The sequence below is a fragment of the Simochromis diagramma genome, unplaced genomic scaffold (assembly GCF_900408965.1).
Source record: "Simochromis diagramma unplaced genomic scaffold, fSimDia1.1 OVJJ01000321.1, whole genome shotgun sequence".
Taxonomy (NCBI): domain Eukaryota; kingdom Metazoa; phylum Chordata; class Actinopteri; order Cichliformes; family Cichlidae; genus Simochromis; species Simochromis diagramma.
In genome coordinates, this window is record NW_024386772.1 from 7,478,105 (window position 1) to 7,492,147 (window position 14,043).

At 39.4% G+C, this 14,043-nt stretch overlaps 1 protein-coding gene across 1 annotated transcript; it reads left to right on the forward strand.

Moving 5' to 3' along the window:
• Positions 1-851: 851 nt before the first annotated feature.
• Positions 852-13,743, forward strand: fmnl1a (formin-like 1a). The gene is made up of 25 exons (XM_040046192.1): positions 852-1,472; positions 4,727-4,810; positions 5,154-5,240; positions 5,338-5,411; positions 6,073-6,156; positions 6,266-6,409; positions 7,138-7,246; positions 7,428-7,504; positions 7,583-7,676; positions 8,020-8,094; positions 8,179-8,289; positions 9,486-9,635; positions 9,732-9,833; positions 10,325-10,904; positions 10,998-11,122; positions 11,231-11,433; positions 11,564-11,798; positions 11,898-11,966; positions 12,045-12,125; positions 12,219-12,348; positions 12,432-12,595; positions 12,683-12,784; positions 12,870-12,965; positions 13,102-13,216; positions 13,338-13,743. Exons 1-25 carry the CDS (start codon positions 1,287-1,289, stop codon positions 13,400-13,402), a joined length of 3,342 nt encoding a protein of 1,113 aa, XP_039902126.1. The 5' UTR covers positions 852-1,286; the 3' UTR covers positions 13,403-13,743.
• The last annotated feature ends 300 nt before the right edge of the window (positions 13,744-14,043 follow it).

The window sequence follows — 14,043 nt, forward strand, 5'->3', positions numbered from 1 at the left end:
AATCCTCTTCTTCAGGTATCTTGTGTACCTGCTGTTGCTTTACATGAAAAACACCAAGTATTTAAACTCACTTTACTTCAATACCTGTGCTCCACCGTTACACCTGTAAGTAAATGATTAGCTTTATCCTTTTGATGATTTTTCCCCAGCATTTCCCTGATGTCTAAACACCTCTCCAATCTTCTCTTTTGATCTTTTCTTTTCACTCAGCTGATAACACGGTTGCCTTCCCGTGAGAGAAAGCTTTGAAAATGAATATCCTGTTGCATCAGAGCTAATGATTTTCACTTTCTCGAAGAAATGCATCTGTGATAAACTTATTATTCTTTTCCTCAATAGAAATCATTTGTATACACAAAAACTTCTTAAATTACTGAGCCAACGAAAGGCTCAGTAATTTAAGTAATTCCCACTGGATAGATCTCACTAGATGCAGTAGTCATCTTCACCCACAGAGGGGTGTTGTTTGACAATTCTTGTCATGCTGAAACCACCGTTACCTGTCTGGATTAAACCACCACATGAAGGGAAAATACCAAAACAAATGTAACCTTTGACTCATGTCAAACTGACATCAGTAAAATGACTAAATCTAGTACAAAAAGGTGGTTTCTTTGTGAAATTTTGCAAAGTTTCCTTTAATTGTGTAGTTGATTTACATCTAAATCGACATCTGTTAATCTTACAAATCTGGACAGAGTCTGCTCTCCTTCATTCCTGTAGTATCTTTTCTTTATCATCACCCACCTACTGCATGGTTACGTGTTTATCTTCCACCATGTCCTCCGCCCCAGGTTCTATAGCTGTCGTGCACAGGAAGTTACTCTTCTGCTTTTGTGCTTCTGTGGTTTCTGACTGTGTCACACTCCTCGCCCGCCTTCCTCTCACGCGCAGGCTTCGGTACTAAACTATTTAAGGGAGTTCTCGGTCAACTAATGTAGACGACAGTGCACGAGGCATAGGTGGACTTTTCTTTCTAACAGGCCTTAACAGGACTTATCACCTCATTTTCAAAAGGAACTTGAAGACAACTTAAGGAGAAGGGGGCCATGAGGATAAACTTTCTTTTTTCATTGCCCACCCTGTCCTCGGGTGTGAGGCGGATTTTGTAAAGCTGAGAATTAATGTAGACTGCCCTAGAGGCCCTAGACTTGGTTTGATTAGGCCTTTTTGCTATTGTAATTCAAAGTGACCATCTTTTGTCACTTTGCTTGTGGATACGGTGATTTCCTGGAGGAAACAGTTTGCGTAAATCAGTCCCCCTGGATTACTTGTGGAGATTAGTGATGGGGAATGCGGCTGGTGGGGGATTGGAGCATGAACCGGCCGAAGGTCGAGAGGCCAGAAACTCAGTCAGTGCAGCTTCAGCAATGAATGACTCTGCACCAACCTTGCAAAAAAAGCAGCCTCCTCAACCCAAACTTCCCATGCCACCAGAGAAGGAGCTGGAGGAGCGCTTCAACACGGTTCTGGTGAGTGAGAGCATGACACGCCATACACCCTTACTGGATATGAAATCAGGCAGATTTTGCACAAAGTTTTGGTTTGTATATGTAAGGGCGATTGCACAAGTAAGTAAGTGATTAAGAGGATCACAGAAAACACGTATCAAATCAGCTTTCATTTTACATTGTTACATTGTTAAAGTAATAACCCAAGTTTGAAAGTGACTGGTCTTTCACTCTTTGGAAATTTACTTTGCTCTAATATAGACTCCAATATGTACTTTACTTCATTTCTTATACTCTCTAGGTATATCTATAATATATATAAAGCTATTTGTCAAGTGAGAAGAAAGAGCTGAACGTTAGAAAGACCGTTAGACCCTCAGTCAGAGTCTAATGGTCTGTCATTTTCTCCAGTCAAATTTGCACAAATACCATCAGTTACTTAAAATTTCACTTTAGTGATAAAAACAATGACAATCCTGTCAACAAGTTGCCAAATTCTTCATGGTTTGATTAGAAAAATTCAAGCCAGAAACTGCTTGATAAATGCATGCACAACAGCAGGGTGAAATGGGAAGTTGAGCAATGCATTTACATGACGGAGGCCACAGGACCGGAAAGGAACTGTTTCACCATTCTTTCAACAGTCTCACAACAAGTTAGTAAAGATAAAACTTCAAGTATTACGATCTTTTAGATTATATGTTGCGCAAAATATCAAACCATGATGCTTAGACTATCTTAATCCTGGCTTATTCTTTACCTTTTTTTAATGAAAAAATAGAGTTAGCTATAAGATTTTTGATTTGTTTTTTCTTCAGTAATGCTAAGAAAAAAAAAATACAGATCTACAAAAGTGAAACAAAGACAATATATTGTAAACAGTCATGTTAATCTGACATATCTTAGCCAGTAACATATATGAGTTAAGAGTTTTACTTTTTCAAGGCTCAAGTTCTCCAGATTTTTACATCTAAATAGTTCAGTTTGTCCTACAATGTTCTCATTTTTAATTTTCTATAATGTCTGGCATTGTGGTTTATGTGCTAGATGATTTACAGCATTAAGTGTCTAGATATACATTTTAACCACACTCATTAAAACCACTAGTCTGGAAGTGGGCACATCTACTTAAAGCCACTGAAGATTCTTTGACCTGTCAACCCCTGAGGTTGTCCTGCCGCTGAACATCTGGATGTTGGTATCAAATCCTTTGAGACCCATGAGTTGTAGGGTGTGGCGTCCATGAGTCTGGCTTATACCACAGAGGAAAGCACCTGCCTGCTATTATCAATAATATTATGCCACAAAGTTTAGGATGGTACTTTAACATAGGCTTTCCCAACAAAACATTAAATTACAAACGCAGGATCAGTGTTAATAGTGCAGTTTTACATGGGTTTTAACCTTTCAAGCAAATATTTAGCATACATACAAATTTAGTGTATATAAAAATAATGATTTTGTGTTTTTATAGAAGGTGGGGAGCAATTAGAGAGTTATTTTTTATATAGTAAAAAACAAACACTTTACACAGCAAATATAAATCCATGCAACTATTCCAACTAAAACTATTCGTCTTTTCTCAAAAATGACATTGATTGGAACAGCATACCATGATTATTCTAAAAACAAGTCAAAATTCACACCATGTCTGCTTCATGTGACAAACCTTGAATGGCAACATTATTATAATTTCATGCAAGAGAATACCGTTTAGAGCCAGGGTTAACAGTTCATCAATATCTACACAAAATGTGCTCTCCGGAAAATGACAACACCCTCTCGAGTGTCTTCCTTCTTCAGTAAAATACTTGTCGTCAAACCTCAGACTAGAGATTATATGGTTGACCTCATCAGCAAGGAAATGAGAAGCGAACCTTCTTCTTTCTTTTTTTTTTGCATTACTGAAAAATGTGAGTATTTTTTATTTTTGAGCAACTAAATCAGAAGCTATAAACTTCATAATGCGAGGCACTCACATTACCATTTTTTTAAGCACCACAAAACCACAGCAAGACCTCTCCCTTACATCAGCCAAGGAAGGAGCCTCATCTCCTCGAGCACCAATGCATCAGATCATTTCCGTTTTCACTCCTCCCTTTTTAAAGAAAAAAAAAGTGCACAGAAGATGTCAAACCACTGCTCGAATGTACACAAAACTAGATTCAAAAGCCACACCCAACATCAACTGAAATTATTGAAACTTGCTGTAAATGATCACATTGATTCAAGATTTTGATCAGCTACATGAAAAATAGTACCAGTGCAGTATCAGCTGCAATAATGTGAGAGACGACTGAAAAAATATCTTTAAGCGAGACATAAATAATTACAGGGAATTAGTGATCAAAGCAAGTAAGTTCATTTTGTGAGTGAAGCCTTTTTCCTTGATGCAGGGGCATAATTCTTAATTATGTTATGACCCCCCCCAATAACTAGACCCAACCAATATAAATAGGCTGTTAATTTTCTTTACTCATTTCAGTTATTACCAGCAAAATAGTTGCATGTTTAATCATCTGGGAATTTACCCTGATTTATTTAGACCGAGATCTTGACCCCATCAATGTTCAGCACAAAGTTACACCAATGCCTTGATGTATCTTATTCCTTTTAATTTGACCTTCTTTTTTAAAAAAAAAAAAAAAAACAACAACAGCCTCCTCTCATTCAGTTTCTGTGAATGGGGAAATAACCTTAGCACATGACATGTCCCTGTAGGTTGGATAACTCAGTGTGAAACTGCCCTTTTGGACAGTTGTATGCCAACTCAAAAGTCAACCTACACTGGAATCATGGATACTTGGTCTGTATAAAGGTCTTTATGAAGTTCAGAAAATAACAGAAATATTACGTGCAGTTTATGACCGAAAAAGATATTTTTACTAAAGCTGAAACAGACTGCACAGATAATGTCTAAACATGGGTCATATTGTTTAAAAAGTCAATAAAAGTGTTGCTGACGCTTGAGTAGACACTGAAAGCGTGTAACACATCGGTACCTATTGGCAACGATCAATGCATACACGTAAACACTGAGTCATCTGCTACCAGTAGGAGTTACCGCCTTTCAGTTTTATGCTGAAAGTGCATCTGAGGTATTGTTGTTTTGCATATTGTTACATGAGCAGGAAACACAAAGAAATTATAGCGTATAGTATAATATCTCTCTGCTAAATATCAGTGGAAATGGAGTTGATTTTTTTTGTACTTCAAATACATTTTCATGTAAATTCTAAAACCCATTTTATATCTTTACATTTTTCTTCTTTCAGAGTTCCATGAACTTGCCTCCAGATAAACTCCAGCTGTTGAGTCAATACGACAATGAAAAGAAATGGGAATTAGTCTGTGATCAGGTGAGAGCTTTTATTTGTTTTTTATGAGTAACATATGCCATCAAAATGGACACGATTCTTGCAGCGTTGGCTCCACTGGGGGCAGAGTTGATATAAAGTGCGCAAATACACAAAGGGGAGAGTCTTTGCAAACCTTGCAACATAGTTTCTGTGGTGGCAACTGATAGAGGCGTCGGCATGGAAACAGAGAGCGGTTTGTGCTCGTTGTGTTTACTAGAATAACTTCAAATGCAGCTTGCTGGTAATATATGGTTCTGGATCAGTCATTATTTGGGGTCGCTGCTTAAATTAATTCTACTTCAGCATGTGCTGACTCTATCCTCTGTAAAATATTCTCCCACAGGAGCGTTTCCAGGTGAAGAGCCCCCCATCCACTTACCTGACCAAGATCAAAAGCCTCTACCAGGATCAAGGAGGGGTGTCTCGTAGGGTCAGTAGAAAGCATTTTTGTTCTTTCAAATGTATCACCTCCATATGCGTGCATCATGTACCTGCATCAGTGACTTTAACCTCTTCTGCTTTTTTAGTTGAAGAAAAGGATCCAAGATGCCACCCAGGTCCTTAAAAATTTGGAGATATCCCTTCGGACCAATCACATTGGGTAAGCCTGTTTGTTTCATGAGCCTCTGTTTGGTTTATCAGTGTTTAAGGTGTAACGTATTTTATTTTGGTTTTTAGTGCGCCACAAGTATGTTTTCCAGATTTTTATAGCAGTTTCATGCAATCCAACCTGAAAATCTTTATCAATCATTAACGCTAAAAGACGATTTAAGGTGAACTTTAGCGAAACTGCAAACTGTCTGTGCACTTTACCTACATAAACCATTTAGCTGTTTTAGTTTCACTTGATATTTTTCAGCTGCTGATCAACACCTTTGCTGAAGTGGTTCTTCACCGCACCAACAGTTATATATAGTTTATATACAACCTTTTACAGAAACAGTACTTAAAGCTTCAATGTATTGTTACATTTGTACATAAAGTGGAAAAGTTGGTAAAACCAGTGCAGAAATAGTCTGGTTTGTTTTTTTTTTTTTTTTAGCCCTTTGACTTTGTTGCATTTTTTTTCCTTCATAGTGCAACTTGTCAAAAAAAAAAGTAAGATTGCAAAAGAAAATCACCTGACTGTGCTGGATTCCATATTTAGAGTAGGACTGTGTTCTGTTTTCTTTCTAAAGTTACAATCTTTGGCTATAAATCCAGTCTGGGCACAGAATCTATTACATATGGTCACTCCTCATGATTTACTTTTCTTTTTGAAGATGGGCCCAGGAGTTTCTCAATGAACAGAATAAAGGTTTGGATGTTCTGGTGGAGTACCTGTCCTACGCACAAAGTGACAGCTCGTGAGTACTAAGCAGACATGAATGCTATTTTAGAATCTGACTGCGTTTCGAAACGTAATTATTCTATTATAGATTATGTTAAAAAGATGTCTATCTTTACACGTTTAAGGTTTGAGGTTGAGGCTATAGAAAATGGAGGCAGCCTGTCAGACAGAGGAAAATCAGCAGAAAGGTCAATGGAAGACTTGACCAAGAGCTCCAGCAGCCATCAGTCACATGGCATGACCAGAGCAGCTCGTGCACTGACTGTAAGGTAAGAAACTCGAGACTTGAAAGGTTACTGAGGTAACCTTCAGCGATGGTTCCAGAGATGTCGCACCGTTCAAATCCCTTTGAATGAAGAATGAACTTTAAACATAAGCAGCTCTACACACTGTCAAAAAATAGAGTCATGCAAAGCAGAAGTGGTGTGAAAACTCCACGAACTTCTGCGGTACTGATAAGTACCACAGTGGTTTCCACTGCTGTGAGAACTGTGCCATGCTACACCTCTCTTTCTTTTAACAAGTTGTTGATGTATAAATATTTAGGATTGAATTTGAGGAAATCTGTGAGCCCAGAAATAGAAATACTCTCAAATAAAGTGACAGCTCTAACTGATATATAAGTTAGAGCTTATAAGATTATAACTCTACAATATGAAACATAGGTTTGGGTTTAGTAACTTAACCGAAACAGTGCTACAGCACAGCCTCCTCTTAAAAAAGATAACCATTGACATTCTCATGCTCTCATTCATTCAGATCCCCTCACGTGGTCATCTAACTGTTTGTTAGTTCGTCTTTGATCCTTTATCTTCATTCCATGTTGTGCTACATAGCATCTGTCAAACACAGTTACTGTCCCAAACCCTAGAAGTCAAAGCTACAAGTATCTCACTGCATATCTTACCATATCCTGGCATCGACTTCAAATCATTTGCACATGCAGGAGATTCTCTTCCCTCAAACATGTATTCCAACATGTATTACTGCTTCACAGAATAAGCACCACTCTGGTAAACAAGATGCATAAGAAGTCCCACATAAACAGCCAGAGAGATGATGTACATGTGTGCATAATGTGCCTGCGAGCCATCATGAACTATCAGGTAAAGCTTTAGCACACAGTCTAATAAAGTCACCTAATTCCTATGCTGTCTTTAAAATGGATTATCACAGTATATGACATGTTTTCTGGGTTGCTAAAAGAAACAGTTCTTGTTTCTTGCACATTTGATCACATTTACTCTGGAGTGAACAGCTGTTTATATATCTTCCGTCTGCTTTTAGTCTGGTTTTAATTTGGTGATGACTCACCCACGCTGCGTGAATGAGATCACCCTCAGTCTCAACAGCAGGAATCCCAGGTGAGCGCATTTGTCTGTGAGATAAAGTGTGTTAACTGTCTGCATCCACATCTCACCCATCCTCCTCTGTCATGGCAGGACCAAAGCTCTTGTTTTGGAGCTGCTGGCTGCCGTGTGTCTCGTCCGAGGAGGTCACGACATCATTCTCTCTGCCTTTGACAATTTTAAAGAGGTGAAATAAAAAAACATTTTCTGGCAATTTCCTCATATTGCAAGAGCCCTATTTGACTTTGACTGTTCAGTCATCTAATTATTTCAGACTTCTCCTCTTTCATTGCTCATCTTATGACTAACAGTCTACTGCTCACATGCACTATGGTCGCAATTTTAGCACACGTCTAGAAGTCATGCATGTTTATGTTTAAGACTGAACTCATGTACCGTACTTAGGTGCAGAATATACTCTCAGTATTAATGTTCTCTGAGGTGGGCTAACACATTATTTTTAATCCTCCCATATTCACAATAATAAAAATACATATTTAGCAAGCTTTTATTTGTCTTTGTTTTTTTAGGTGAGCAAAGAAAGGAACCGCTTTGAGAAGCTCATGGAATACTTCGTCAATGATGACAACAACATTGACTTCATGGTAGGTACCACGGCCACTGGATGCAGCTTCACCAAGAGATCGTGTGCATGAACGACATTTAACTCTCATCGTTTCTACCCAAAGGTTGCCTGCATGCAGTTCATAAACATTGTGGTCCATTCAGTGGAGAACATGAACTTCCGTGTCCATCTACAATATGAGTTCACTCACCTTGGATTAGACAAGTATCTAGAGGTGTGTATTTATTTTGTTTAAAGTCCCTCATAAGACCAGAAAAGCTACAGCTAATAGAAATGTATCTTTTGACACTGGTTTTAGGATTGATAGAGAGAATAGTTGTCTTCTGTGTTAGTCTGAAGTACAATAAGTGTTAAATGGAAGCACAGATGCTGACCTAGTTAAAAGTTTGGTAGATAACTATTAAGTGATAATGATATACAGCGATTGTATTATATTTTTAGATTCACAAGAGGTCAGTCGCTTAAGATCTTGTTAAGTTATTAACAAAGCCAAACAACTTTCATGACAGATACCATGTACTCTCTCTTTACAAGCCAACACCGCATGGAAAATATTAGCATTAACTGCTTTAATTTTACCAGACTAGAAGAAGCAGTGTAGTCGAAGTGATCATTTATTTCTTTGTACTCCAACAGCCAATTTTATCATTTATAAACCAGACATAGTTTCTTTTCGGAACTTCATGCTGGTGATGATAAGGGTGCATGAATCATTGTTTGCCATCCAGTTCACTAGACACCTGTCCTTTTACAATCTGCTTCTTTGTTGGCGTTTCCACACCCCCTCGTGTTAACTGGAGGTGACAAAGACTTGCTACACCATCTTGTGGTACAAAAGGGGTATTAGTGCATGCACCAGGCCTATGGAAGTTTAACTTATGTGCACTGTGTTGGAGAAAGAATTCATAGGGGGTTTCTTTGCTTTTAATTTATAATGTCTCTTTCTCACAACTTCAAGCCTATAGTGAGAAAGAAAAATACTATAATATAGCACTTAAATATTCAGTTTTCTGATAAATTAACAACTTCAAGTATCCAGATGTTCAATTCTAATGCCCACTTTCTTCCTCTTTTACTCAGCTGTCGCCTCTTCATCCTGAATGACTCTATTTATACTTTTACTCTACTTTTTTGTCACACACTCACTTCCTCACTTCACAGTTAAGGGAAATGTATTCCTTTCTTTGATTGAAAATACAAACAAAGTATAATTAGTGCTAATATTAAGATAAATGGCATAGTGACATTTTGTTTTCTGCCATTAAGATAATATATTTAGCCTTAAAACTTCATGTTTCATTCTCATAAATTACATTTTTTTAAAATTAAAATAGAATCATGTTCTGTGATATTTTGTAAGTGATAATTTATTCTTATGATGTACCAATATTGTGTATCTTTGTGTATTAGACTCTGAAGCTAACAGAGAGCGAGAAGCTGCAGGTCCAGATCCAGGCCTACTTGGACAATGTGTTAGATGTGGGAGCTCTGCTGGAGGATGCTGAGAACAGAGGAGGGGTGCTGGAGCATGTGGACGAATTACAGGAGCACAACGTTCAGGTTGGCATAGAAGAATCTGAGTGAATAAACGGAGGCAATGTTGTTGCACATTACGTGAAATCGTGCTGAAGCAGTGTTGCTTGTGTGGTGTTGCAGCTGAGTGCACGGCTTCAGGAGATTGAGAACCAGACAGCAGACAGAATAACTGAACTGGAGACTCAGCTCATGCAAGCCACAAAGGAGGCTGAGCTGCTCAAAGTAAGTGCTGCCTTCGAGTTAGCCAAGGAACATATGTAATCTTTACACAGAGTTGTTTAAATAAGGTTAAAAGCATGTAAAAAAAAAAAATAAGGACTTGAATAAATGTCGAAATTACTTTTTTTTTTTTTTGCCATGGTATGAGCATAACCCTGAGCATGGTAACGCCAGGTGGTCTCCCCCCTTTATTTCAAACTACAATATCAACTTAATAACAGCTACAGGAGAAAATGACAAAATGTATCAAATGGTGATCATTTTTTATTTAACAGCAGTATAAGGCTGATACTTTATTTTGCCCAGTAGTTATGTCTGGAAAAACCCCATCATTGAATTTGGATTTAGAATAAGTCAAAAGAAAATATGATGGCATAAAACCATATAGCAAACTCTCTTTTGTTTATGTTTTTGTCACCACTTTTTAAGGTTTAATCCAAAAGTATTCAATTAAACTTGACCATGCTACAACTCTGCGCACTTGTCCCTTGTAGGAAAGCCTGCGAGAGTCATGCTCCCAGGTTAGCACTTTGCAGCAGAGGGAAAGAGAGCGTGAGCTGGACAGGGAGAGGGAGAAGGACAGGGAGCGGCTGGGTATCACTGGCCCTCAGGGACCTTCAGAGCTAGAGCAGAAGATCCAGGAGCTGCAGGACAAAGGGCTAATCCGAGTGGGACGCACAGCCTCAGGAAGTCTGGACGTCCAAGTCATGCCTGTCACAGTCGTTGAATACATTCAAAGCCCAGCCCCAGCCAACCAAGCCAGCGCTCCAACCTCCCCGTCATCTAGCATCCCTTCGCCACCGCCACCGCCTCCTCTTCCAGGTGGCTCAGAGCAGACTGTCTCTCCACCTCCACCACCTCCATCTCTACCAGGAGGTCCTGCACCACCACCACCACCACCCCCTCCTCCTCCACCTCTTTCTGGCTCTGCAGCTGCCCCCCCACCTCCACCTCCTCTCCCTGGCGCTGGCCCCCCACCTCCTCCTCCACCCCCTGGAGCTGGCCCCCCACCCCCACCTCCCCCACCTGGTGGTGGACCACCACCGCCTCCTGGAGCACCATCTGCAGACTCTGGTGAGGAGAATCCTGAATACCCCCTCCCCCCCAAAAAAGAAACACGATGAAAGAAAAGTGTTAACCATTCCTCTTGTTTTTCTATTTTCTCAGGGGCTAAGAGCAGGAAGCCTATTCAGACCAAGTTCAGGATGCCTCTGTTAAACTGGCAGGCATTAAAACCAAACCAAGTGACAGGCACAGTCTTCAACGAGCTAGATGATGAGCAAGTCTTGGGGGTAAGAATATTCTCTCTGCATCTTTTACATACAGCAGAAATTATATCCTGAAAGAAAATGAAATTCTAATGTGAGCACACTCCCTGGCTCTTTTTTTGTCTACCTCAGGAGTTGAATATGGAAATGTTTGAGGAACATTTCAAAACTAGGGCCCAGGGTAACCCAGCTGACCTGTCCAAGGTTAAGAAGAAGACGACCTCGAAAGCCCCCACCAAGACATCTTTGATTGATGGCAATAAAGCCAAAAATCTGGCCATCACTCTACGCAAGGGGGGAATGAGCCCGGCCGATATCTGCACGGCCATAGAAATGTACGTGCTTACTTTTGCATTATTGACCTTCAGCAGATGTTTTTGCCATAATGGCATATTCTGTTCCTTCCTTCACCCTGCCTCTTACACTGTTTATTGCCTACACTAACTCTAACCCTCGTTTGTACAGGTACGACCAGCAATCTTTGTCCATAGACTTCCTGGAACTGCTCGAACCATTCATACCATCAGATTTTGAGATGAAGCTTCTTGCTAACTATGAGAAAGATGGCCGTCCACTGGATGAGCTGACCAACGAAGACCAATTTATTTTACGCTTTGGGAAGATTCCTCGCCTCAACCAGCGAATAAACACTCTGACTTTCATGGGCAACTTTCCAGACAGCGTCAAACGGCTGCAGCCGGTCAGTCTGTTAAATGCTTTGTAACTTTGGCTGAAAGGGATTATAAACACATACTTACTCACATACATACTTCTTTTTTTTTTTAAACTCCGTCCACAGCAACTGAACTCCATCATTTCTGCATCCATGTCTCTCAAGTCTTCAACCAAACTAAAAAAGATCCTAGAGGTAAGTAAAACAGTATGAATGCTAATGAGGCATCTAACTGTAACATTTGGTTCTCTTAACCCGTTTATTTCCTTTCAGATTGTTCTTGCATTCGGTAACTACATGAACAGCAGTAAAAGAGGTGCAGCTTGTGGTTTCAGACTGCAGAGTCTGGATCTCGTAAGTAGTGTTTTGTTTTTGTTTTTATTTTTTTTTGTTTGCTTTTCAATTTATGGAAGCTCAATGACATTTTTCACCATCTTCATATTTCAGCTGTTGGACACCAAATCCACTGACCGCTCACAGACGTTACTTCATTTCATCACCAATATTATCCAGGAAAAATACCCAGACCTGGTCAACTTCCACACCGAGCTACACTTTGTAGACAAGGCAGGCCTTGGTACATGCACACACTCAGGCTGACCAATCAACCTTCTTTTTAATTTGCTAAAAAGTTTAAACTCACTTGTGTTTCTTTGCCAGTCTCTCTTGACAGCATTCTTCAAGATATCCGCTCTCTAGAGCGAGGAATGGAGATGACCAAAAAGGAGTTCCTGGTGCAGGATGACAGCCCCGTGTTGAAGGAATTCATTAAAACAAATAGCGAACAGTTGGACACTTTAATCAAAGATAGCAAGACAGCACAGGTTTGTCTGAAGTTCTTATCAAGCTCTCAACTCTAAATAATGTCTCATCATATTCTGAAACATATTCATCTACTGTTCTGCGTGCAGGAGGCTTACGGCTCTGTGGTGGAGTACTTCGGAGAGAATCCTAAAACCACGCAGCCCTCAATGTTTTTCCCCATGTTTGGGCGCTTCATAAAGGCCTATAAAGTGAGTTTCTGTGGTAGCGTTCTGATATTTGTCCTTTATAACTCGTGAGCTATATTTTAATCCTCTGTCCCTTGTCTGAATGCAGACGGCACAGCAAGAGATTGAACAGAAGAAGAAAATGGAGAGCGAGAGCCGTGAGGTTAAAGAGTCACCATCTCCAAACAAGGCTGGACCACAAAAGGTAAGAAACTATACATACTGCTAGTGTGCAGTCATCTATAGGTTTTTTTTAAAGCCTATATTAAATAAAATAGTGTAAAATATGAGTCATTCAGAAATGTACTTCAAAATATTCTTTAACTTTGTGATTTCTAAAGGGCCCAATGATGCCTAAGATGCCCCAGATGGACCTGATTGCAGAGCTGAAGAAGAGGCAGGTGAAACCGCCAGTACGCGAGGGGAAGGACGGTGCACTGGAGGACATCATCACAGGTACAGTAACATGCTTCTTGCTTGAGAATCATTTTTAGTTTGTCTGCTGCAGTCTTGATGTTTAAATGAAGGGGAAATCCCACCATCACGTTTATGCACGTCTGTCTTTGTTTTTCATTAGATCTGAGGAACTCACCATACAGGCGGGGAGACGGTCGTCGGCCAGCCCAGCGCCAGGACACTTAAGCCAGTTTTTTCTTTTCTTTACAAATTTCCTTTTGTTAAACAATTGTAACTGGAATTACTCATTAAAATTCAAGCAGAAGACAGGTTTTAAACATTCTGTATATACAACTGTGTTACAATTAGCCATATGGCAGTGTGTATTAACGACATATTAGTGTCGTTTTGCTCTGTAAATATAAAGTTGGAAATATTTTAATAATAAACAGTCCATAAACTTTAATTGAAATGTTACAAAACATAACCATTTAAGTATTTCTAATGGATTTGTATTAAACTTGTATTACTGGTATACTGTTACCCATTCAGTAATAAAAAATACTTTGTTTTTAAAAGAAACCATTTTTTAACCATTGTGACCATAGTCTCAGAGGTCTGTGATTACTGGATCTGTCATATAATACAATATTTGATATTAGGTTGAGCAGGCAAGCCATATGCCACAGGACCATTGCAGAGGCTTTGGTAAAAGGCTAAAAAGCTTCACTTGCTGACAAGTCAGTTTAAAGCAAGATCAGACACTACGACTGTACAAGAGAGCTGCACTTTATTTGACACACAATCACAGCAACTTATGTACAAAAGAAGGCAGGTTCAACTGCCTGCTGTCTTCTCACAGGAAAAACACACACATTTCTCACAGA